A 27672-nucleotide genomic window follows, 5' to 3' on the forward strand; every position below is an offset into this window, starting at 1 on the left:
ACCAATTTCCTTGGAATGAAAATTTCTATTGCATATAACTTTTTAAAAAGTGATTAAAATGAGTCAAAACTTTGATACATTATTTCTGCAGTCATAAACATAAAATTATGTGAAAATAAAGCCTTTTTTTATATTATAATTTTTATTTCTATTCACAAAAGTAAAAGTAGTTTTGCCAAATTGAAGAAAGTGTGATTATATTTTAATTGTTATAGCAACCATTAGATAAATATAAGAAAACTCTTGGTTGATTTTTTTTCTTATGTTTTTCCTTATCTTCTAGTAAAAGTTCTGGTAATATTTCCAGAAAGTACTGATAGCTGCATGAAAATTACAATTGCAAATGCAGTATCACTTTTACCTGGGCTTATGCATTTATTTTATATATTTTATTCTTACAATGTTAAGAGCACTAAATTGGGAGCATCTCTTTAAATTTATTTACAGTTGGAGCTTTTTGGAGCTAATACCATACTCATTTGCCTTTTTCTGAAGGTTGTATGGTGACCTCTCAATGTCACTGTGTCAATAAGTTGCTCAGTAATGTATACCCAATATATCATTTAATTCATAAGTTCTTTTTTAAGGACAATAGTCAGCAAAAAGAATTTGATCCATTTAAAAAAGGCACGGTACAATAATCACTGAGAATAATATTTTAACTTAAATAAAAGAAATTTTTATTGAAATTTTTGTTGGTAGCTGTCACGATTTGCAGCCATTAAGAACAGAGAAAATCGTGATTTAAATTTAAAAAACCCAGATGATGCAGAAAAAAAAATTGTGTAATCTTTTGTACAAAGTTTGTGTCAATTTACAGTACATGAATGATCTGGAAAAAAAAATGTAAGGCTAACAAATACTTTAGATTATTCGTTTCATATGTAAATAAATAAATAGTACATTTGTACTAAAATTAATAATGTTCCAATGTTCCCTGATATTCTTTTCAGAACGATAAAGCAAAAACGTAATTGTTGTCCATATAAAGACCTTGATTTCTCATAAAATATATATTTAATGAAAAAAAAATTAACACTTTTTTCCCTTATTATAAAATCATTCCAATTGAAATCAAAAGACTTTACCAATCAATGTAAAAATAATTCAGTAAAACAACACATGTGTCACTGTCTTAAAAATATTTTTGAAATTGATATTGATTGATAAGTTTAAAACATTATCAAAATATTCTTTAATTCAATCCTTTATAGAAATTATGTACAGATTGATTTCCTGAGTATAAGACAACAAATTCTAGTGTTTAACAAAATATGAATTTCTGACAATATGAAGAATTTGTCTAAATCATGAAATCAAGCATCCAATAAATACAAATTATCCTAAACGCACTTTGTTGGTTAGAGAAATGTAATAAAAAGTTGTGGAAATAGTTTTGAGAGAGAAACTAGAGCTATATAAGAACTATAGAGGTATGCCCCCTCAAACTAGAGCTATAAAATAACTATTGAGGTATGCCCAATCAAACTAGAGCAAAATAAACAGCTGCACCACAAGCCTGACATAAGCCTGTAGTCTTCTGTTTGAAGTTTTATGTGAAAACATCCTTTTTTGTTTACAAAAACACTCAATAACTCTTAAATAAAATTTTGAATCATGACAAAACGTTTGTAGATATAACTAAGAAGTGTGTAAAGTTTTTTAAAGCATGAATCATTTATGTTTTTTGAGATACGGTGCAACATGTGAAAACGTCCCCTTTTTTTTTTTTTACAAAATACTCAATAACTTTAAAATAAAATTTTAAATCATCACCAAAAAGTATACAGATCTTTAGATTAATATAACTAAGAAGCATGTAAAACTTTTAGCAACAATCATAAATCGTTTTTGAGATACAATGCAACATGTGATAAAAACACACCCCTGTTTTAGTGATAAAGTCCTGTAACTCAAAAAGTTTAAAATCTTGTTTTCACCAAAAAGTATACAGATCGTTTGAACATCATAAGAAACAACTATGTTAAGTATCATGAAATTTGGATAAGTGGTTCTCAAGTTACGGTGTGACATGTGGACGCTGGACAGACAGATGGACACCGGACATTTGTATACCATAATACGTCCGTCAAAATTAACTAGTCTATAGAGGTGTGCCTTTAGTGCAAATTACACAATCAATCATTTTTGTATTCTTGATTTGAGGATGATTATTACAAAACAATGGCTTTTACATCCACAAGCTCATAATTAGTCTTTTCTTTATCTGAAGTTATTGATATGTATTAACAATGAAATAAACTGGAGAATGAACATTTTTAAAGACAATTATGTTATTCACTACAATTTTATACTGCAACCACCTGTGTTTATTTCCTAAATATAGTAACATAGCTATATTTTGTATAATGTCAATTTCATCATGGAACACTTTCTCAACAGTCAATGGTCCATTATGGAATTAAAATAAGTTTGGCATTTTTGTTACAATTTAAAAAGCTATCAATGTATTAATAAAAGTTGCATTATAAAAACAATATTAGGTCAATGTCATAAAAATATATTTTTTTTTGTAATTCGCACAGAACTGGGGAAGGGCTCAGTAGAATCTTGTCCTTCCCCAGTTTCTCAGTCTCATACAAAAAAGTTTATATTTTCCTGACATTGACCTAATATTGTATATATATAAACAATCTTGAATAATGATTTGGTCAAATTGTTTTAAGTCAGACTGCAATTTCAACAAAAATCTAACAACAATTGTAACCATCCCAACACATGTGAATACTGTTTCCTTTTCAAAATCAGAAATGTCCTATTTTTGTACCATAAAAGGAAGCCATTTGAAATGGTATAATATATGGTTCAAGTAAAACAAAGAAAAAGGTTGGATCTTAAGATATTCTATTTAAATTCACTTAATTAAGTATAGGCAATGAGTAATTTGATTTTTCAAATTTACTCCAATTTTAGAAAGAGTTTAAGAAGAAATTGGTAAGGAGAGACAACTTACATGGTAGTATATTGACGTCTGCACAGGAATAGAATATGTAATCTCCACAGTTCCCAGCTGACCATTCTCCAGCTTGACGTATCAGCTGAAGCGAACAATTCCGACATTCTGTATTTGGTAAGGTTATTTGATGACTCAAAGTTCTGCAAACAAAAAAGTGTAAAACTGTCTTAAACAAATCAAAAACTTTTTTGTAAGCAATGTTGATTCACACATTTAATACAGAAGTAGAAAGTCTTGACTGGTAAATCACCATTTCAACTTTATCTTATTTAGAAGTCTACAACCTATCATTTTCACCCTATATAAATTACATAAAAAAAGTAAAATCGCAAAAAAACTGAACTCTGAGGAAAATTCAAAACGGAAAGTCCATAATCAAATGGCAAAACTAAAAGCTCAAACACATCAAATGAATGGATAACAACTGTCATATTCCTGACTTGGTACAGGCATTTTCTAATGTAGAAAATGGTGGATTGAATCTGGTTTTATAGCTAGCTAAACCTCTCACTTGTATGATAGTCGCATCAAATTCCATTATTTTGACAATGTTGCGTGAACAAAACAAATATAGTCATAATAGGTGAAAAAAGTCAAAAATATGTCAGCAGTCAACATTGTCAAATAGTTTGGTTAATAAAAATCAGTATACATATACTGTTAGGTTACTGTCTTATATTTAGTATAACACAACATTTTGTTTGACAAAAAAAGCGATATATAATAAATTGTTATTCAATGCTTTTATAATTATTCTGTGATAAGAATCAGAGCTACTGCATGCATGATTCTGTGATAAAATAATAAGTGAATATATATATATATATATGTATCATTACAATGTAATGGTGCTTCTCTTGACTTTATAGTTTTTAATAAATTGTTTTTTGAGAACTTTGTTAGCTTCATTGGTAGAGGAACCGTTTATTGTGCCTTGAGTCCTGGTTTGATCAGGGGCGGATTTAGAGAGTTTTTCAGGGGGTCCGGTTGGTTGGTTATATATGGAATCACTCAAGCATGACAAGCGTTGCCCCCCTCTTAGGCCGCCAGTGGACCCCCTCTTCTGAAAATTTATGGATCCGCCACTGTTGATTTCCAGATGGTCAGGTGGAAGGAATATATGCTCTACAATTACATTAAAATTTCTTGCTAGTATATTTACAAGCATATAACAGTAACATTTTGCATTATTATAGCCAGTAGGTTTACACATTCAACAGCCAGTAGGTTTACACATTCAACAGCCAGTAGGTTTACACATTCAACAGCCAGTAGGTTTACACTTTTAACAGGACTACATTGAAACATACCTGCCAACTTTTCTAAATCCCCATGGGGGTTTTGCGTGCAATATGGCTGTTATAGTCCTAAAAAACCTTCTAGGGGGCCTTCAAATACATTTTTATGTTGTTTTTTGGCTTCTTCATACTTCTATTAGCCTAAAGTCATTGTGAATTAATTGTTTTGTTTGAAATTGTGGACAAAATTGCTCTTTCAAAATTTCAATTTGGGAGCCTCCATGGGGGAAATCCCCCACAAATAGTGACAGTTGGCAGGTATGTTGAAATGCTATATATCTCATAACAGTACATCAACATTAAACATGTTAAAGAACTGTATGAAGTAGTCTTTACCCTTCAACCTTAATAACATACATTAACTTACGTTGGATCATTTGCACCAGTATAACGTTGTCCATTTTGTGTCGGTGTAAACACCTGGATCTCTTGTTCATTATGGTCCAACAAAGCTATTCTGTAACCTCCCTATTAAGGAAAAATATAGATATCTTTTAACAATTAACATACAATATTTGCTGTAGTTTCACCAAGAGTAAGAATTGGATATCACTAGATATTAAATTTAGTTATTAGATTTCAATTTTGGCCTCTTCTTTTAAGCAAATGTTAAACCTTCCAATAAGCCCAGTGAAAAAAGCTTCACGAAATGATCATAAAGATTTTTGTAAGGTTGTTTATAATCATTTATTATGTTACTCATGTCATATATTCTTATTTTTCAGCAGATATTGTGCAACATCATTTTCCTTAAAAACTGTTATATAGAAACAAAAAAATGTGTAAATAATGTATAGGACTACATTTATATAGGTAATATATATCAATGTATGAAATTCCCAATAATATTTTTCGATTTATGAAGAGCATGTTGAAGCTTTTCTGATCAAATTTAAAAACAAAACCAGCTAAAATAATTCTTTAAACTGTCATGACTGATTTCTGATAATTTTTGTTTTCTCTCTTTTAAAGTAAATATTTTTTAATTAGATTATAGATTTATGAGCAAACATTAAGTATATAGACAAGGCTAATTACAAAACCAGTTTGTCAGGGAAAACAAACAGCATGAACAAATATGTGGTTACATAAAATGTTCTGCATCACTGCATGTACTTATATTAAAGGGAAAATTCGCGATTTTTTACTTATGGTTTAAATATGTTCATTATGACATAATATATATATTCACAAAGTTTTATCGCTATATGTACAGTAATAAAGGAGAAATTCAATAATTAATGGAAAAATATTAACAACTTCCTGTAGGTCGTGACGTTTTCTCCTGGTTTTTGCATGCCGGGATTTAAAATACAATCATTAAAAGTCTTGGTTTTTAATCACATTTTAACGTAATCGTAAGCGCGCCGATGACTTATGCTTTATCTAATAACCAGCCGATAATAAGAAGATAAAACGCACAGACGTGCAATTGTACACATTCATGAGATAAATTTTTTTTATGTTAAACGTATATATTCGAATAATTTTTTAGACAACACAAAAGTTATAAATTCATTTTTAATTAATGCATTTTGGACTGATAATGTGAACAAATTAAAGTACAATAATCTGTAAAGACAATATGTTGGTTTACTCTTATTGACCTTTTTCTGTCTCTGCTATGACTAGGTTTATACGATGTGTGTATTCACGGTTCTGTGGCAATACTCGTAGATGGCTTGTTGAAAGGTAAATTGTTATTTGCACTTCGGTATTTAACCACGCCTCTAGGGCACACCTTGCCAGGTGTGACTGTCTATTCGGATCAGTGGATTATAAAACAAGGGAGCATTTAATACACACATTTGAAATACATATTCAAGTTGGTGACAAATGAAAATAGATCGCCGTGGAATTATTTAATTATATTTGGTGTTATTATTTATTTGAATCCAAATAAATTAATTTACTAAGAAATAAACAATTTTCGGTTAAAGACAGGAAACTGAATTCATGTGTTAGAATGAAATGATATACACCCCTTGTCCTTGATTTATGTGTTGAGGATGATTTTTTTTTATATCCAGTGACACATATTACATGCATATTCTTGGACGTTTGATACATCATTTACTCTCAAATTGCAAAAACGAAAACTTCCACTTGTATTTATAGTATTTGTATTTTTATCCATCTGATGAGTTAAGTCTTTTTCAAATGATTTGTATAGTTCGTGCATATGTTGTACTGTGACACCACTGTCCAAGGTTATGGTAGGGTTGGGATCCCACTAACATGTTTAACGCGCCACATTATCTATGTATGTGCCTGTTCCAAGTCAGTGGTCTGTAATTCAGTGGTTGTCGTTTATTAATGTGTTACCTATTTGTTTTTCGTTCATTTTTTCGTTTGAATTGTTTTACATTGTCAATTAGCTGACTTTGCGGTAATGGATGATCGTATAATTTAGTCCATCCAAAGCGATCTTTATTTAACTATTTAGGAATTATTGTTCTCATCAAAATATTTTAAATCTCACAACGCATGAATACTTCAGCTATTTGAAAAAAAAAGATATTTAAAAAAATTGACAGGAAATTTAAGGATCTTCTTGGAATGGAATCGAAAAATTACGAATTGATATTCTTTTCAAGTGTGAAAAACGTCAACCAAATTTATTCATAATGGGGAACGTCCTTATTAACGTATAATACTTTAGCTATTTGACCAACGATGTTAAAAAAACAAAAGACAACGAATTTAATGTCATCTTTCCCTATTTTTGAATGTAATGATAAGTCTGTTCAACTGGCAAGAATACCCCTAAAGCGGACGAGCAGTTTATTCTTTAAATTGCTGTCATTGAATATCAAGAAAGAAAATAAATCCCGAAATTGATTTGAAACTTTAATACTCAATAGTTTTCCTAGAAAATATTCACATCCCTTGGGGATTATTAGTGTACGTCCAGTTGCATGTATATTACATTAATGTCGGAATTGTGATGATGACGAATTTCTTCCTTTATTCGAGAACAATCTAATTGATATATAAATCTGTGATTTTACTATGTTCATAACTTCGATGAACCAAAGCAAGTTACATATCGACCTGTATTTAAATCAAATTGGTTCTCTTCTTCGTCTTCTTCTTCTTTTGGGTTACTATAGTCTATCGAATTCGTTGATTACATACTGTTGGCATACGTGGACTAGTCTATTTACAAAGCTTTTACCCCAATTTGCACAAAATGTATGTTTCTATCTTATGTTCAATGTATACAATCTGTCCTTTACTATTGACAACGAGTATATATTACATTTTCCCAAATTAACCCTTGGAAAAAATATGTAAATAGATTTTTATTTCTTCAAATCTTTTTTTTTGGGGGTATTATTTATATTTTTATAAATAATATTCTTTACACCAGAAATGTTATTTATAAACAAGCGTATGAGTTAAGTAACGACTAGTATATTATATCACTTTCGGACACGCAAGATAGAGATGTATATTATACACCTGATAGTTCAAAATGGAAAGTTATAAGTTATCGGCCGTGTACACTGATCAATACCTACAGAAGTGAAACGATGCATGAACTTGCAAGCCCGACAGGAAATCGCTTGAATACCTGGACGTGTCACCTCACCCCTCACAATACCTTTGGGAGTAATACCTTTAGCCATGCTGGTGATAAGATGAGGGAAGATCCGAATTTACTTGAATAAAGTTTATTACTTTAAAGAATTATGAACGAATTAGATTTTCGAAAACAATTTTCACGGAACACTTATTTAAGTTTTGAACTTTGACTTTTTAACTAATTCCAATATTAACAGTTTTAAAAATAACAGACTATGGTTATTTAAAAAAAATAAGAACATTTTCCGTATCAAGTTAGTTAGTCAGATAAAACAACTGTACGATTGACAAGATATCGATACGCAATTACGACTACATCGGTTACTGTAGTTTTGGTCCTTTGTGGTTTATAGACATATCATGATTTTTTATTGTAGAAGATGACAAAATGGCGGAACGCAGAGAATTGATACTCAAAATTTAAAATCGATGGTTATCTCTTATCTAGCGAAATAAAACTTTAATATATATAAATTTGAGAATTTTTATACAGAATGGACATAATATCAATTTTTGATTTTTTTGCGAAGTTTCCCTTTAATACATTTATAATGTAAGTAAAGTTATTTTTATAAATAAATGTAGAAGTTCTTGTATTGGGAACAAAATGGTGGCCATGGTAGGCTATCAAGCTTAGCTACATTGGCAGATCCAGGGGTTCCAGGGGTTGGAACACCCCTTTAAAAAATGTTTGGATCCACCCTGCACTATTTACATCTTCAATATTCAAATCATGTAAAGGTTACCATTCTTCCTCAATTTTCTAAGCTATGGTATAAAGAATGTTTAGCTGTCTTTTCCTCTGCAGTTCATATGAAACATACTTACTGACATTTTCTAACATAAATACCAGTAACTTATTTATCATTTGATCGAGTACACAGGGAATCACTGAAGCATGTTTGGAGTAGGGCCTCCTTTCTAACATAAATACCAGTAACTTATTTATCTAACATAAATACCAGTAACTTATTTATCTAACATAAATACCAGTAACTTATATATCTAACATAAATACCAGTAACTTATTTATCATTTCATTCATAGTAAAACTGAAAATTTGAAGTTTTAATTCAACTGACTGACTAAACTATTATAACTTATCAATGATTTAATATCTTACAAAAAGCAGTGGCAGATCCAGACTTTTGTATAAGAGGAGGCCCACTGACTGACCTAAAGGGGCCCCACTCCAAACATGCTTCAGTGATTCCCTGTGTACTCGACCAAATTTTTCCCACAAAAGGGGGCCTCAGACCCCCAGGCCCACCTGGTCCGCCTACGAAGTCATAGTATGGGAACAAGAACAGGAACACAGATATACTGTTCCCAGATGGGAATGATCAAAATATATTATTTACTAAAAATGAATACCATAACATAAAAAAAAAATATTCAACATTGATGTCAGATGCCAAAAAATCATGGAAAAAATTAATATAAAGTAATACATGTAATTAATAAAAGTTGATATTTCCTTGAAATGGTTAACACTGTTAGTAGATTTGAATGAGGGTTTTACTGATGTTCTATCTCAAGCAGTTATTTTAGTGTGGACTATCATTTGTGATTTATAAGTTTATAAAAAAGACACGTCACTTTGGGGAAGCATGAGGAGACCTTGACATGGCTATAAAAATTATAGTAGTCTCACACAGGCACATGCTTCTACCAATGAATAGAAACAAGTGTCTTTGTAGTCTCAGCTATAGCACAGGACTACTGGTTTAGTGGACCATCTGTTTTCTAAAGTTCTGTCTCTTCCTATCATGACAGGGGACGGGGTCGTTTCTTGTCGTTAATAGTGTCAGGCAAAATAAAGATTTAATACACAAGCCACAATGTAAAGTGTATATATCTATCTATACGGCGATGTCTTGCATTCAATTGTTGTAAATACTTAAGTAGTTGGTCTATTGGGCTCCAGTCTTAGACTTTTGAGTATGACGATGACACATAGTAGACCGGAAATATATTTACTAATTTTAAAATAAAAAGGGTAGTTACTTTCCAGATGCACTTATCTATATTTCATATTAATTTGATAAAACGGTGTGTAGAACTGATGGGGTTATAAAATGATCATTAATCTCGTATGAGTAATTGAGGAAATTGTTGTCCAAGTTATCATTTCGTCGGAGATAAAGTTGTTATGATCAATGAAGAGTTGGACTAGTAATATTATCCCAGGTGGTGACCAAGGAAGGCTGGAAAGCTGACTGACCCCAGAATTCACAAGAAATATGATTTGAAATTATGTTGCCCGGGCACTTTTTGCACTACTGCATGCTCGTCTATTTTGGGAGAATTCAAATATTGAATAATAGCTGAATACAAAAGCATGCACCAAAGTTGTTCTCAGTGAACCATGTTCCGTGATTACAGATTTTACAAGTTTTTTTCAGGGACAGTCTCCACTCTCCATGAGTTTTTTTTAAGGGTAGTTTGGTTAACAATCCATCGCAGAATAAATAATTACCAGGCCCAGTTTAATGGCCATGTAAATTTAAATTATATATTTAACAGTTAGTAAATCTCCGATTATCATGCAATATCTTAACTGCAAGTCATGGTGCTTATTTTACAAAAAAAAAATCTAAGATCAAAATCATTAATTCACAAAACTACATGTATTTATCCCGAGTGTTTAATCAAAGTGTGTGGAGACAATATTGCTCGTACGATGGTTTTCGTATGCCTGATTACAAAATCATTTACAAACTAGTCTTACAAATACTTTGAACAAGAGTGCACACGCTGAAATATCTCGCCTTCTTTACTAGCCATTCATATTATGTTGATTGTTCTTAGTAGAAAGCTTTACTACACCTATAATACATAAACTTAACATGATCCAATAGAATGAGGGCAAGGTCATATAAACCAAATGAGAAATACATACAGACTTTGCAATCATTGATTCAATACACTAAATATAATTGACCTATTGCTTAAATAGTTTCTAAGAAACAGACTTAACCAAGAAAACTAAACATTGACCAATGAACCATGAAAATGAGGTCAAGGTCTGATGAACCATTGCCAGGAACATCCGAAGACATGTACAGCTTGCAATCCTTCCATACAACAAACATAGTTAACATATTTCAAGTAGTCACTGAACCATGAAAATGGGATCAAGGACAATGGACATGTGACAGACGGAAACTTCGTAACGTTAAGGCATCTATATACAAAGTAAGAAGCATCCAGGTCTTCCACCTTCTAACATATAAAGCTATTTTAAGAAGTCAGCTATCATCGCCGCCGCCGGATCGCTATCCCTATGTCGAGATAGGCTCAACAATTTCACAAAATAAAAATCAAATAAAATTGTCTTCAAAAGCAATGTATAGACTAGTGTTGAAATCGTTTTGGTTTTATTGATATGTGTATAATTGTTAACGCTCTTTCAAGTAAATCTAGAGTAAATCATTAAAGTTTTTTTTTATATTCAGATTCCATTAGCGTTTAAAAACATTTATCAACTTCGTTTGAATAACTGGTTTGGATATTTTACTAAAAATAACTATATCTGTATTCTATATACTATTTCCATTTTTTCCCAAAAAGACATTCTACTACGAAAAAGGGACATAAAAAGACATTGTAATACGTAAAAGGGACATAAAAAGACATTCTAATACGTAAAAGGGACATAAAAACACATTCTAATACGTAAAAGGGACACAAAAAGACATTCTAATACGTAAAAGGGACATAAAAAGACATTCTAATACGTAAAAGGGACATTTGGTCTTTTGTGGATAGTTGTCTCATTGGCAATCATACCACATCTTCTTTTTTATATGCATAAAAAGACATTCTAATACGTAAAAAGGACACAAAAAGACATTATAATACGTAAAAGGGAGATAAAAAGACATTCTAATACGTAAAAGGGAGATAAAAAGACATTCTAATACGTAAGAGGGACATAAAAAGACATTATAATACGTAAAAGGGACATAAAAAGACATTATAATACGTAAAATGGAGATAGAAAGACATTCTAATACGTAAAAGGGAGATAAAAAGACATTCTAATACGAAAAAGGGACATAAAAAGAATGTTGAATCCTCATAATCTCGTTTTGGGTATTTTCCCGTCTGATTGGAAAACTGAGACGATTTTAGGGACCTATACCATTGATTATTGTGCATAAAACTGGTGGCTTCATGATGTCATGTTTTTTTTTTTTTTTTTATAACTGAAGCCTTAATGAAAAAGTTCTTCCGTTGATTGTTTTGCAAAAGTGTGGATTGTTTTAGCTTAACGGCTTCAGATAAAAAGATGACACGTGAAAACTTAATAGCAGAAAAAAGTTTACACTGAACGGAATTTACATGTAGACCGCAAAAAATAAAAAAAAAATAAATGATAGCAAAGTCGTTGGAAATATCCTGCATATAACACCACAAAAAATAACTTACAACTAAGATTGATCGTAAGTAAACTGATTTATTCATGACTTAAAACCAATCTTAGTCGTAAGTTTTTTGTGAAATCGACTCCTGGCCATCAATTATGACACCAGAACAAAATGAGAAATTATACCTTGTGTAGATAAGGTGTATGCCATTGGACATTGATCGAGAAATACTCAACAAACCTTGTGTGGATAAGGTGTATGCCACTGGATATTGATTGTCTCTTCAGTCAATAGATCCGTTACGGGTCCAAGACCTGTTGATTGTAAAACATAACACATTATTATTTATATATTGCACAAAAGTATCTACATAATAAACATCTTATAACACAATAGCAATAATTAAAGCAAATACTCTCAACCATCTTCACTAGCCAAAGAAGGGGAGTGGAATAGATCGTAACCCTTGGCTAGTGAAGATGACTCTCAGCATGCTGTTAGAATATATGCATACATGCATGAACAATGTTATATAGTCATACTGTCTGTTTTATGAACTGTGAAGAAACACGATCTTCCATTGCAATATATCCTTAGATTAACCGTAGTCCATGATTTTTTTTTTAAATCTGTTAAAGTTCAAAATTCTATATTAATAATGGTCTTTCAAGTCTGTTCAAAATTCTATATTAATAATGGTCTTTCATGTCTGCCAGCAGACCATCATGTCAGCGACATAATGTATACACAAACTATATATGTCCGAGTCTTATCATGTTATTCGTTCAAAACCGATTCACACGATATGATTTTTGTTAAGAAATAGAAAAAAATCAAACATTAATTTATATATATTTTCATATACGTAGGACACGTTTTACCATTATAAGGCATACAACACTTTTAAATTTGGTAACGTGCAATTTGTTTTATTTATTCATTCTAATTGAATATGATATAATGTCATGTAACAATTTTAATAATGGAAAATTATGGATTAAAAGCTTGTTATAATAACTTGTTAGACAAGTTATTCATAGTCAGACAAACTGTTTTTGTTTTGAAAACAACGGTTTAAATATAGAATTTAAATACCCGTTTCTCTATTACAATAAAGGAGTTGGCATTCCTTTCAATACTGTATAATATAATTACAAGAATAATACATTATTTACCTTTTGGAATTCCACATGGTGCTATAGTCCTGATATTATCCATGAAATCAAAAGCATATTTCCGTGCTGGTGGAAATTTCAAAGCAATGTGTCCTGCAACACCCGACAATGTACATAAAATAATCAATGAAGTTATTCCAGTTACCATTTTGTAAACTATCAAAAGACAGCACGCTTTACAAAAAGTACAACAAATATCCAAAAGAGAAGCCTTTAAGGTAAAATATACATATAAAACTAGTTGTTTTGTTTGCTGAGTTTTCTCACACTAACAACTTTCTGATTCGTACTGACCAGATATATTTAGGATTATAGTCTAGTTATCCAAGCACGTGACATCAATTGAACTATGAAGGTATTGTGAATAAATCAACCATGGTAAAATAAATATCCCCTTATGAATATGAAAATAAGAACTTGCGAGGTCATGTTTAATGAAAGGATAAGACGAATAAATTAATCTGGTTAATTTTTGTTTTACAAATCGGTCTTAATTTTTTTTTACTATTAAATCAACTTGTTTTTAAAGAAACTAGATATAGAAAATCAGATAAAGAAGTTCTGCCCTTCAGCAATGGTGTCAAACTATTATGGATTTGCCTATTAAGGTCGATAATGATTAAGAATAAATACAACATTGTTTATTGGAGCAGTAATGAATATAACAATATCGTAACTATATATAAACAGTCTCCGTGTTGAAGGCCGTACCTTGACCTATAATGGTTTACTTAAAATAAAAGTTATTTGGATGGAGAGTTGTCTCATAGGCACTCATACTACATCTTCCTATATCTAGTCTGTTTTTATCCGTGTACATGTGCTCTTCCGTATTCCCTTCGCAACTGAACTGTGTTACTTATACTTTTAAATCTCCCTTGGACATTTCCTTGGAAAAAAAAAAATTATAACTAAGCTGCTATATAAAAAGAACAAAAAAAAATGTTCCAAGAAAGTCGTTTGTTTTTATTTTTTAATTATCCAAAAAAAATGTTTGTAATGACTAAAAATCAACTAAAGATAGCAAAAGATGTGAAATAAACTGGAGTTGTGTACAATAATGTGATACCAGAGACATAGATACCAATTGTCTGATTATCTGTTTAACTACAGAAGTCAGCAAGGTGCGGTGGTCACGGGCTCTAGGTAAGAACTCAAAAGGAAAGTTGTATCTAGCCTATAGCTAGTTTTCGTCATATTTTACGTGACGGCAGAAATCTGAAGAAAGAGGGAACACTATTAATCATACATAATTGGGATTGTTGAAATGGTGAACGATATAAGAAAATTCAGTGCAATCTACATACATCAGTGGCGGATCCAGCCATTTTAAAAAGGGGGGTCCCAACCCAGAGTAAAGGTGGGGGGAGGGGTCCAACTATATGCTCCAATTCAAATGCATTGATCGTCCAAAAAAGGGGGTTCCAACCCCCGGACCCCCCCTGGATCCGCCATTGTACATGTACAAGTATGAACATTTGTAAATACTTTGTTATAAACTCAGTATGCCACTGTCCATACCCTTATACTCCCCCAAAAGCTTATTTGAAAAAATAAAGTAACTTCTCTTCGGATAGACTGATCAGCGAATTAGCTTGTGGGAGAAATAAACCATTCCCAATATTGTACTGTAATTAGATGATTAGGAAAAAACTCTCGAATGTTCCCTTTAATTCATTTCAGATAATCGATTAACTTTAACAACCAGTGGCAAATATTTTACGAATATTAAGGACAAAAGGCAAACAAAAACAGTAGACCGGAATGAATGGTGGTTACTTATAGGACGGTCCCTGGAAATGAGGGAATGCTGAATGGGGAGAAATTTCGCTTTGTAAAAGGCCCCTCGTTTAGATTGTGTGTAAAAGTCCCCTCGTTTAGATTGTGCAATGGTTCTTAAAATTGCAGAGAACATAGTACCGATATACACAGCAGTGGCGGATCCAGAGGGGGGCGTAGAGGGCGTACGCCCCCCCACCCCCCCTTTGCTTGGACCCTTTTTTTTGTAAACTGATTAATCAGACAAGACTTCGATAACTTTGCCATTTCCCGTGTATTTGTTTTTTATGCGAAATTCTTTATTTATAATGATATTTTTTGCTGTTATTTACTGATTATGTCAAACTCATGTGATTTGCTATGGTGGAGTTGACCAGTTCGCCGTAAAAACGTCGCTCAGTCGTTTTGAAATTCAAATTACAGTAACACATGGATAGACTGAGGATGACAATCATGACATCTTCAAAGCGAAACAGGATTGATCAAGAACGTATTGACTTCTATTTCACAATTCCACGAGACAGAAAGTTATACTCTATTACACTTTCATGATAAAAAGTTCCACAGCAATAGTGTTTACCTACGAAAACATGTGTAACCCCAAACGCCCCAGCCTATTTTCACTAGAAATAACATAGCTGAATGATGATCCCCAGTCAGTATAAGCTCTAGATAGATTTAAAGTCTAAGGAACGAACTATTTGTTTGAGAAGGCAGTGCGAGATATATATTTGAAAGAAAAAATCTGACTCTGGTTTTTGCCTTTTAAAAACAAAAATTCTGGACGTATCTGGATTGAAAACAATAATCTTGTCCACCTTTTTGCTGAAACGAAAATTTCCAACAGAATTACTTAGCATTAAAATGATGAATAAAAAAACGAGCGTAATTTTTTGGGGGCGGGGGTTTGCATGTGTGACTGGAATGTTGTTTCGCTGAAGTTGCGAACTGTTATATTTAATACTTTTTTCAAGACCAAACTGCAACCGGCTGCTGGGTGTGGCCTTTATGTCTCTATTTGTCGACCGTCATTCATAAACTCTTTGTCATTTTAGACTCATTCGAGCCTTTGGTCAATTTGAAACCCCTCACTTCCCTTAATTTTGTTGGGTGAAACATATCAACCAAACATTTGGATAAAAAGTACTTGTTTGTCTTTCTTAAATCGTGTCGGTCGTATTGTAAATTTCATTGAATAGCCCGGCGTATATCTGGTTTACAAAAAGAAATCTGTGAGGTTATTCTAACTTAACATACAACAAACGAGATTTTTTCATGTCTATTTTTTACTAACAAGTCCCTCATGTAATATAGCAGTACATAGCTTTGGGTCCATACTATAATTATATGATAGACAATTAATAGAGAGAATACAGCATGAAAAATGTCCAACCCTTACACTTTACAGCAACTATAAAATATACATGCTCAAATTAGGAACCGTTTAAAATGTGCATTTTACACTTATTTTATGTTTTTTTACATGGCCCCCAAAAGGTCCCAAAAATTGTTCGCCTCGCTCCGCTCGGCGAAGTTAAAATTTTTCGCCCCCCCTTTCAAAATTCCTGGATCCGCCCCTGCACAATGCATTTATAAAGTTTAAACATCCCGGCCTCACAGCAAAACGAATGCATCACTTTTAGGAATTTACTGCGGCAGTCTGAGAGTAAACAGGTCAAGGATGGCCATTTATGTGTGTACCGCAATCATCCTTAAGGTTAAGACTAAGTCAGTCGTATTCTTTGATTAAAAAGGGGACTTCTAAAAGTAACAGGTAAACAAATTTTAAGGTATAATTCCTGGACACCAATTAAGACATAGTTTCAGTTTTAAAATTCCCGCGCTTAAAAGTACAAGTGCCCGATGGGAGACAACTCTTGAGTTTCCGTTTCTGTGTTGTCAAAGACGCCATTTTCTACATAAAAAATGAATTGAGTCTAAAAAACATGGGAGCAGGAGCCAGTTCTAACCAAACAGTTGGAGTAACTGCAAATCCGAGAGTTCTTTATTCAGATCAGCTTTCTAAAAAAGAGAAAAAAGTAATTATGAACTTGAGTACAGCTTAGGCAGCAACCATTTGATTTTCTGGGGGGGGGGGGGGGCTATGGTTTTTTTTGGAAAAAAAAGTTTGTTTCCAGTTTTTGGAGAAAAAAATAATTTGTTTTTGATTCTGAGAAAAAAAAATTGTTTGTTTCACCCTCAGCTGCCACTATATGTAATGCTAAAATTGAAAGAAAAAAATAGTTTTCGACTTGTCGAGAAAAAAATTTGTCCAGAAAAAAAACCCATAGCCCCCCCCCAGAAAATCAAATGGTTGCTGCCTTATATTCAAGGGTTCATCTTCTCCCTCCCCCCATTTCTTCGGCTTTCATGTCGATCTAGCCCAATTGTGTCGAACTGTCCACATATTTACAGTCGAATCGACTTTTTATGGATAATTTGTAATTCGTTATTTTTTGTGAATTTTTATTTTAAGAATTGAATGCTTCTTTTTGTAACAATACAAAAATTCACATCCCTAATTAACGGGTAACACGAATGACCGAATAACACTGTTATTATCCGAATAACACTTGTAATCTTCTACTTTTTCTACTTCTATGTGGTTAATCTGCAGTCGGAAATTCCATAACGCAAATATACTGTGCGCGTGTGTTAACCAGTACACACCAAGTTAAAAATAACAAACGACCGAATAACACTTGAAATTTTAATATTAGCACATATTTGTGACTTTTAAACATTGATCATTAAATAATAATATATTATCGATGTATTTTATAACTTAAAAATGATTTACAGAAAGCAAAACAGTTCATAAAGATCATTTTAAATTTAGTGTGTACATCGTACATGGCGGCCATTGTGATTTCCGTGGCCGCCATGTTCGATGTACACACTAAATTTTAAAAGTTTTTTATGAACTTATCTGCTTTCAGAAAATCATTTGTAAGTTATAAAATACATCGATAATATATTATTATTTAATAATCAATGTTTAAAAGTCACAAATATGTGCTAACATTAAAATTTCAAGTGTTATTCGATCATTATATGTGTTACACTCTGTGGTTAAAGTTTTTTAAAATTTTAATAACTTTCTTAAACTATCCTGGGTTTATACCAAACTTGGACAGAAGTTTGTTTATGATCATAAGACTTGTATCCAGAAGTAAATTTTGTAAAAAAAATTATTTTTTCCGTATTTTACTTTTAAATGAACTTATATTTTCCTCAAGTTAACAACACTTTCAATTTGTGGTTAAAGTTTTAAAAACTTTAATAACTTTCTTATACAGAAGCTTGTTTATGATCAAAATCTAGTACATGTATCTAGATGAATATTTTTATTGATTTTATCCTCATTTTTGTTGAGCCTGTGATTAACAGCAAAAGTAGGCGAGACACTGGGTTCCGCGGAACCCTTACACATTTTTTATTGGGAAAATATGTGTAATTTTCATCAAATTGGAAAATTAAGAATAAACCATGAATTTGACTGAAACTTCAATTGATAGACCCCCTTTCAAGATTCAAACCCTGCTTTGAAATAAGACCCCTTTTTGTCAGTAATGATACATAAATAGACCCTCAAACCTGCACATATAGTCATGTTAGGCATGAAAAATGTATAAATAAGTGTTTTTCAGTTTGTATTTATGCACAATTACTACTGAGACTGCACTGTTTGAGAAAGAAATTGTCTTTTTGGGAATAAATTTAAGCCTTTTTTTTCAAATTGGGATTCTTCTCCAGCGGAAAAAGCCTTTATTCTCCATTAATTTATATAATTAAGGCAAACAATATCACTGACATCTTATACGTTCAGGTATTTCACATCCAATCTTTTATGGTAATATTCTTTTCAAAGCACAAAAATGTCAGTATTCACCTCAAAAGCTTACAAAACCTTTAAACTGACTTATTAAGAAGGGATATAGTTATGATACTGTTGTCAGGTCATTAAAGATTGCATATTTTGGCTTTAATATTGATTCACTTATAGGGTCTTTGCATTGGAACTAAACACATTTAATTTTTATTTTTTAAAACAGTTGTTGGCATGACACTGGTTATGTTCTTCTCATATATTTAATGATAGTATGATACTAAACCCCTAATGGGAGGGATTGTGCCTGATATGCATACATGTATGATGAATATATAATCTTTGAATCAGTTTAATTGAGGTCTGGAGCTGGCATGTCAGTTAACTGCTAGTAGTCTGTTGTTATTTATGTATTATTGTCATTTTATTTATTTTATTTTGTTTCATCTTCTGACATCAGACTCGGACTTTTCTTGAACTGAATTTTAATTTGCATATTGTTATGCGTTTACTTTTCTACATTGGCTACAGGTATAGGGGAGGGTTGAGATCTCATAAACATGTTTAACTCCGCCGTAATTTTGAGCCTGTCCAATAACAGGAGCCTATGGCCTTTGTTAGTCTTGTATGATTTTTAATTTTAGTTTCTTGTGTATAATTCGGAGTTTAGTATGACGTCCATTATCACTGTACTAGTATACATATTTTTTAAGGGGCCAGCTGAAGGACACCTCTGGGTGCGGGAGTTTCTCGCTACATTTAAGACCCATTGGTGGCCTTTGGCTGTTGTCTACTCTATAGTCGGGTTGTTGTTGCTTTGACACATTCCCCATTTCCTTTCTCAGTTTTATTCATTGGGGTGTAAATGTATTGACCGAAGTACATTTTGTATGAAGCGCTTTTACTACCGGTATATATAGGTAATACAATTTAGAATGGAAATGGGGGAATGTGTCTCAAAGAGACAACAACCCAACCAAAAGACAGAAAAGGTAATGCTTATATATATGTAAAAAAAATTGATAACAATAACCAAGCTCTAGGTACCGCTGATAAAGATATACAATGTAATGGATATACAATGTAATGGATTATACTTTGCAATGCCTAATTACACTTTTCATTTCTTTTTACATAGACACAGAGGATAGATGTACCAGTCTTGATAGATGTACAACATGGTTCTGTGAGATACAGATATGGAAGCTATGAAGGAGAACCTAAAAATAAATCTAGCCGTATAGAGAGGCCATTTGAAGGAGATTTGAAAGTTGATAAGAAAAATTATTTCTACCATCCTCGATTAAATGACTTTAGAAAAGGTACATTTTTTAATATATAAAAAGAAGATGTGGTATGATTGCCAATGAGACAACTGTCCACAAGAGACCAAAATGTCACAGACATTAACAACTATAGGTCACCGTACAGCCTTCAACAATGAGCAAAGCCAATACCGTATAGTCAGCTATAAAAGTCCCTGATATGACAATGTAAAACAACTCAAAAATGAGAAAACGAATGGCCTTATTTATATAAAAAAAAAGAACGAAAAACAAATATGTAACACATAATAAAAGACAACCACTGAGTTACAGGCTCCTGACTTGGGACAGGCACATACATAAATAATGTGGCGGGGTTAAATTTGTTAGAGGGATGTCAATTATATAAAATCCAGAAAAAAATTGTCACATATTTAGCAATTGCAAGTACAATCTGGACTTTTATAAAAATGATGGAAAATTCAATTTCAATTTAAGAAAAACACATCAGTTATGTATTTATTCCATTTATTCTATTGTGAACAAATGCAATGTTCCATTTTCAGAAAAGCATTTAAACCTATTTAAATTATCCAATGAAATTGTCTAGTTTAGCCATGTTAACCCAAGTTAAGATGTTTGCTTTTTGCTTTGACAGCATGTTTCTTAGTATCATGCATTAAACAATCTGACTGTGAGTTGGTATGGATACTTAAATTTTTTTCTCTTGATGGTTACAACTTATTCATTGTTATAACATTTCAAATGAAATTATACATAAAATGATAATATGCTCTTCCTGTATTGCAGATGCTGATCCATCAAAAGAAGAGGATTTCAAATTCCTTCATGTCACAAAAGGACCAGCTTCCTGTAAAAATAAGAAGTTATTTTATGTCTATGGTCGTGGATGGAATGCTATAGATGGAAAGAAAACTTTACCCACCATGACAAAGGAAGAAGGCGATGATTATTCTTGGCCTCAGATGAGAAAACCTAACACTTGTTACTATAACTTGGTTTTTAACCAACAAGGTTTGTTTTAGATATGCGAAAAATGTGGTATGGGTGCTAATGAGACAAATCTCAATCCAAGTCACAATTTGTAAAAGTAAACCATTATAATTCAATTTCCAAACGCACATTTAAGTGAGAATAATTTTGCTTTTGATGTGCCTAAAATGATAAAATTGTTATTGTATTACATGTAGTAGTAAATGAAGGATTCTTAGAACAACTGTTGAAACAATTTTCAAATATTGTTCTTTATTTTAATTCTTCCCACTTTTTGTACATTTTTATCTTTTAAAAACCCCACTTTAGAAAACAATATTTCTGAGGATGTATTAGGAAAAGGGAGATAAATCAATGTTTGACCAGATCTGATTGTTGTAACAATAAACATGATAATATTACACATGAAAGGGTTAATTGAATGTTTAGTACATTACATCAAGTTTCATTTTCATGAAATAAGTTTTGCATATTTGTAGATATAGATTTACCAGAAATGAGTGAAGAAGAAAGACTGGCAGAAGAACTCTCATCTACACCAAACAAAAGTCAGATACAGTAGGTTTTTTTTTTTATTTGAAAATACGAAGGAATGTTTAAGATTGTCAAAAATTACAATAATACTTTATTTAGCATAGCAGAATACATCCTTTGGACTGGATACAATGTAGCTGTCTCATTTTCAATCCTACCACTAATCCTTAATTTAAATAACTTATAAAATATAGAAAAAAGTAAATTGCATGAACAATAACTGTGCTAAAAGACATCCCTTGTTCAATTTGACGGAGTATACCATGATTATTTTAGACACTTATATTATTACTATGCCACTGTTTTTATGGAGGAAAACTACCTGGTAAGTATTAAGGAAAATCCCATAATTTTAATCCATAAGTGACAAACTTAACCATATATCAGCAGATTAATTGCACCTGTATTTGTTAGTTATGCCAGCTAGTATTGAACCCTACCAATGGGATAAAGAGAGGTGAAAATCTGCATAGGTCTTTCTGCCAAAGACAACCCAGTCATAAAGCATCAAGGAATGCAACACCTTTTCTTACAAAGAAAGAAAGAATTAAATATACATACTAATCAATTACATCTTATTGCTTCGATAAATGTAATTGAAAAATAATTAAAACATATTTATGATTACAATGTTTGTGTTTTATAGTGTAACATTAACAGATACTGATTCAGCCCAAGATGTCAAAAGAAAGATAGCATTAAAAATTCTTCGAAGTGCAGCTGATATTTATATTGTGTGTAATAAGGAATTATTGAGGTAAGAGCAAAATTGGTTAGATGTCATATCTCAACATATTGTTGAGTCCAAGATAAAGTTGAGGAGTCTAAGATTTGTTAAGATTGTTTAAGGAGGAAGCATTGTTCTCTGGGTTCATTTCAAATTATAATCACAGCAAGAAATTAAACACCAACCTGGGATTCATATTCATAAATAAAAAATACTGTTTTTATTTACTGGTTGGAGACTTTGGACATTTTTTTTGATACTGCAAAAGTAGTTAATATTTGAACCTTAAAACCATTATGCCAAAGTATCACAAGACCACATCAATAGATATTCATTAACCTTTGACAAACAAAACTACTTACGCTACAAGTACTTTAAGTATATGCATCAAATAAATTTAGATAATAGGATAAGACCCTCTTATTAGTGGCTCTCCTTCAAATGCAACACAATGCATTCCATCAATACACTAGTTCATTAAAGTGCTCAATTTTATTAACCCTTTCCTCCATGGAATTTATTTTCTTACATACTTGATTTGCATAGGATTTTTTTAATATAAAAAAAATCATCGGGTTTAAAGTATTAATGCATTGTGAAAATGAATATTTCATCAATGAAATTCAAATCAGATATCCTCATGAATATCCTTTTCATATTGGATACAATGTTTTTAAGTCTGATGCAGACATTTTGTAGTCAAAGCGTTTCAAATGAGGTACTACACAGGCGTCAAAAGGCGTCATTATGGAGTAAAGGGGGTGGCGTCAAAAAGCGTCATTATGGAGGAAAGGGTTAAGATCCCTGTAGAAGTTTTAAAAGAGCATTGACTGTAAAAAGCCACAAATTACAAGAGTATACTGGAATTACTAAGATAAAATATATACCTTAGATATACCTTAGTTCTGCTTTAGCGTAGGATTTCAACAGCTATGTTTATCAATAATGTAATGTTATAATCTGAATAAAGCTAGCTACTTGTAAAATAAAAGGTATACATATAAAAAACTTCCTCTGTTTGAATAAAGTTATCGTTGTGTAGACAATATGAAGGGTAGCTCTTTGAATTTTGTTGATTTTTTTTAGAATTATAGAATTGTTTTGTGTTGATGCTGTCTTTATAATGATAAGCCCACACACCCTGTAAACAAGCAGTATGATATACATGTATCAAAAGCAACAAAAACAATCAAGTTAGATTCTTCAATATTACTTATATTATTAGCATCTTGATTCAGGTACACCGAAGAAATGACATTTTAAATACCTTACAATTTTATAGACATTTGATAAAATTAAAACAGTTAATGTTTACCTAGAATATTTATTAACATAGATGTAGATGATGGTTTAATCTTTTTATTACTATTTTAGGAATGAAGATGTGATTGGTGATCAGAGAACAGATGAACAAGGCAGCTGGAAAACTTTTAAGGTCACCTTGAATCTTTTCTGAAACAAATAACAGCAAACTTTTTTTATTTGTTAACATAACATGCTGGTCATGTTGAATTTGATATATGCATTTATATTGTTTTGTTATAAAATATCTGTGATATATTTGACTTATAGATGTACAAATTTGTTTATATGTAACAACCTGTAGAAATAATACGACCATAAACAATTATTGATCATTGTATAAATTCAACTATCAAATTAATGTTTTTGAAGTTATACTTTGTTATACACAATTTGCAATAGTTAGGGGCAATTTATATTTGTGGTTATAATAATTCATTACACGTTCATATAAGGGGTGACAGATGACTAAAAGACACGATTTCATCAGTTGATGTAACACAATCTTAACACAAAAAAATGAATTTGAACTTTCTTTGACTGTTAAAAATATGTTGTTTTCAGTTGGTCATATTTCAAATTATCAATATAATGTTAAATTTTCTCTCTGTTCTCTGATTTTCTTTTGACAAGAGGAAAAAATGACCATGCCATTGGACTTCTAATAAAAACACCTTTAAGTATTTGTAACTCATTGAAATGAACATTAATGTTTGCCTTACCATTGTAATAGATCTCATCTTTTGACTTTTCTTTGTAAACCTTACAAGAATAAAATCTGAGTTGATTCTGCAAAGTAAGTTGTCAGGTTTAAAAATGTTCATTTTTCACCCTAACTAGACCTGATAGATGTATATCATTGTAGTCTGCATGTAAAGTGGACCTCAGTGAACAACAGGATAATTTAAAAAGAGCTGAGTTTGGAGTGATCCTGATCTAAGTATGGTAGTCTAAAGAAGGTCTTTTTGCACAAAAATTAGGAATTTTCATCGTTTTTTGTTTTTTGCTTTATCTGGACCTGCTACTTGAAGTGGTTAGTCACTAAGCTTATTTCAGTAATAAACAAGATCAGTAGTCACATACTCTTTAGTTTACATTATTTTTGGAACTTAAAAGGATTTTGTACTAGAGCCAAAAAACGTTTTCTTAGGGTAGAGGCTGTAATTAAATTAATATTTAAAGTATCTGTAGTTATTTAACCTATAGAGCTAGTTTTATAATAATTAATAAGTTTACTTTAACAATACACTAACATTCCTGTCTGAAAGAAGACATTTAATGTGCAATTTTCCTACACTGTAAAACAAAAAATTAGTAAGTTTTACTTTTAAAAGTAATGATTCTCTTTATAAATAACAATTTTTTTTTCATCATTTGAAGTGTTAATATCTGCAGTTTCTTCCAAATAATATTTTATTATATAATTACCAGTATAAGGCTGACATACTGCATCTTCAAAAGTTGTTTGGTATATTTGTGATTTTTATTATACATTGATAATCAATACATTTTTAATTAATGTAATACTGTTATAATATAACCTTATTTTTGCAATAAAAATGTATTAAGTTTTTTTGTTTGATATGTAGTTATGAGAAGTGGTTACATACTCTGAAGTGTGTGAAATCTATTTATGGGTACAATAAAGAATACCCACTTAGACAGTAAAAGTCGTCAAATAGATCAAACGTGTAACTAAGGGTGAACCTAAATAAGTACATATTTCGACTATATGATTTAGACTATCAGTAGTGCTCAAATCAAAACAGCTGAATGTCAAAATGAGTATTGAAGTTTAAATGCATTGAAAACCAAAAATTCCAACTAGTTATACAAATTTTATGTGGGTGAAAAACCTAAAGTTTTTTGGAATGATTTAAACAATTTCGGAATAGCAAATTTACAGAAAATGAATCACATCAATAAAATATTTGTAATCATTCCAAAGGTACAAGTTTCCAAATTACATGTATATCACTTTTGTGCTAAATCTAGTCATAACTTTAAATAGAATATATTACAATTTACTTGGCAGTTTTGTGACTTATTGAACACAAATGTCACCCATCTTAATTTGTAAAGTTGGCATAAATAGAAATTAACAGAAACTGATATGTTAAGAAAGATTTTCCAGGTAAGATAAATGATTAATTACTGGAAACTAATCTCTGCAGTGATGATGTTTAATGGTTGTTTCTCTATTTACACCTGATTATTGAAATCTGGCTTCAGCTTCAAGATTGGTTTCTGGATTTATTGTTAGGTGAACATGTTTGCATGACAGGGTTCATCTGAAAATAATCTCATTGTCAATGTTTATTAGTCCATTGCTAATTGTTTGTATTTAGGACTCTTTCTCTGATACTTTATGCAATAATAGTATATGGTATGAAATTCAATCATGATAACCATGTTGACATTCAGCGTGTGTGCTCTTGTTGGATAATATTTATGATCGTTTTGTAGACGAAGGTTCTGCCTAGTGATTGGTTTTCTGATGAGAACTATCTGTGCCCCTCTTTTTTGCATATTTATTCCTTTACTTTTATGAACTACAGTTTATGACAAAACTTTTAAAAGACCCAACAAAACAACATAAGAAACACAAACATGAACTGCTTGCACACTATATACAGTTTATTTGTAAACAATCTATAATTCTCGAAAAAGAACAATTCACAGGGATCGACAAAATATACTAGTGCAACAGGCCACATAAACCCAAAACACCAAGTTCAATCGAAAATGCAGAAATAAAAGGAAGCCATATAACAACGAACAATGTACTTATCAGATAGTCTGATTTGCTCCAGTTACAAAAAAATCATCCATTGCCTATGTATGTTGTAAACACTTGAACATATAAACCTGCAGTGCAGCTACCAGCAGGAACACCACAATCAGAATAAAATTTCAAAATATGTAGGTACAGATTTTAATTACATTTTGAATTGACTAGGTGAAAAATAGCTTGAATGGAATTTTTTGTAAAAATAATTACCATGGGATCAAAACTGTATCAAATCAATTTCCCAGCGATTCAGGATAAAGAGATGCACCATGGGCACATGATATGCACTTCGCTTTTTCAAAAAAACAAAGTTCTAAAACACCTTAATGTGTATCAGAAATTAAAAAAAATAAATAAAGGGAGGTCATTTTAATAGACATAAACCAGTTAGCATAGTTTCAGGAAAACCTTTCAAAGCACTTTGAAAAAATGTATGAAAATTGAAAAATCACCCCTTTTTTAATTAAAAAATAATAATTAAAAAACTTAAAATCTAAAATTTACAAAAATTGAAAGTGATTTTACGTCAATAGACATTAACAATTCACGTAAGTTTCACGAGAGCTGCTCAAAGCTCTTTTGAGTTTTAGTCCGAAAGCTGGAATCCCCCCTTCTAATAGATACCTCATAATTCGGAAATATAAATTCGAAAATTCATAAAATTAAAAAGGAGCTCACATCAATAGACATAAATAATTCACCAAAGTTTCTTGCAAATTGGTGAAAATATTTAAGAGATGTTGCATGAAAGCTCGAAAATCCACCTTTTTTTAATGAATTAATCCCCATTACACGGAAACGTGAATTGCAAAAGATCCTGTTTTCTTGTTTTGTTAATGACTTTGTTGTATAAAATCTTCTAGGAGTACAGCCACCGATACTAGTGAACATATCAGTATGTTTTAATATCAGTTGGTTAGTAGTTTGCTCTCATCTACTCCGAGTTTTTAAGCGATACTGCATTGTTTATAATCGTTTTGTTTAATTTGTTATATATGTTATACCGTTATCTAAGAGTTG

General features: G+C 31.4%; 2 protein-coding genes across 2 annotated transcripts in view; one reads left to right on the forward strand and one right to left on the reverse strand.

Moving 5' to 3' along the window:
- The window catches only part of LOC143064737 (uncharacterized), a 60885-nt gene extending 47151 nt beyond the window's left edge, over positions 1–13734 (reverse strand). Inside the window, exons 1-4 of the mRNA XM_076237799.1 lie at positions 13412–13734; positions 12477–12550; positions 4643–4743; positions 2975–3117 (exon numbers count right to left, since the gene is read on the reverse strand). Of these exons, the coding sequence (XP_076093914.1) occupies positions 2975–3117; positions 4643–4743; positions 12477–12550; positions 13412–13559 (466 nt within the window). The 5' untranslated portion in view covers positions 13560–13734. The remainder of the gene's footprint in view (positions 1–2974; positions 3118–4642; positions 4744–12476; positions 12551–13411) is intronic.
- A 3329-nt stretch (positions 13735–17063) lies between these two features.
- On the forward strand, positions 17064–24532 carry LOC143064742 (uncharacterized). Its single transcript, XM_076237814.1, has 6 exons — positions 17064–17229; positions 20158–20341; positions 21095–21319; positions 21778–21856; positions 22479–22589; positions 23934–24532. Exons 1-6 carry the CDS (start codon positions 17137–17139, stop codon positions 24013–24015), a joined length of 774 nt encoding a protein of 257 aa, XP_076093929.1. The 5' UTR covers positions 17064–17136; the 3' UTR covers positions 24016–24532.
- The last annotated feature ends 3140 nt before the right edge of the window (positions 24533–27672 follow it).

This window comes from Mytilus galloprovincialis, chromosome 1, assembly GCF_965363235.1.
Source record: "Mytilus galloprovincialis chromosome 1, xbMytGall1.hap1.1, whole genome shotgun sequence".
Lineage (NCBI taxonomy): Eukaryota > Metazoa > Mollusca > Bivalvia > Mytilida > Mytilidae > Mytilus > Mytilus galloprovincialis.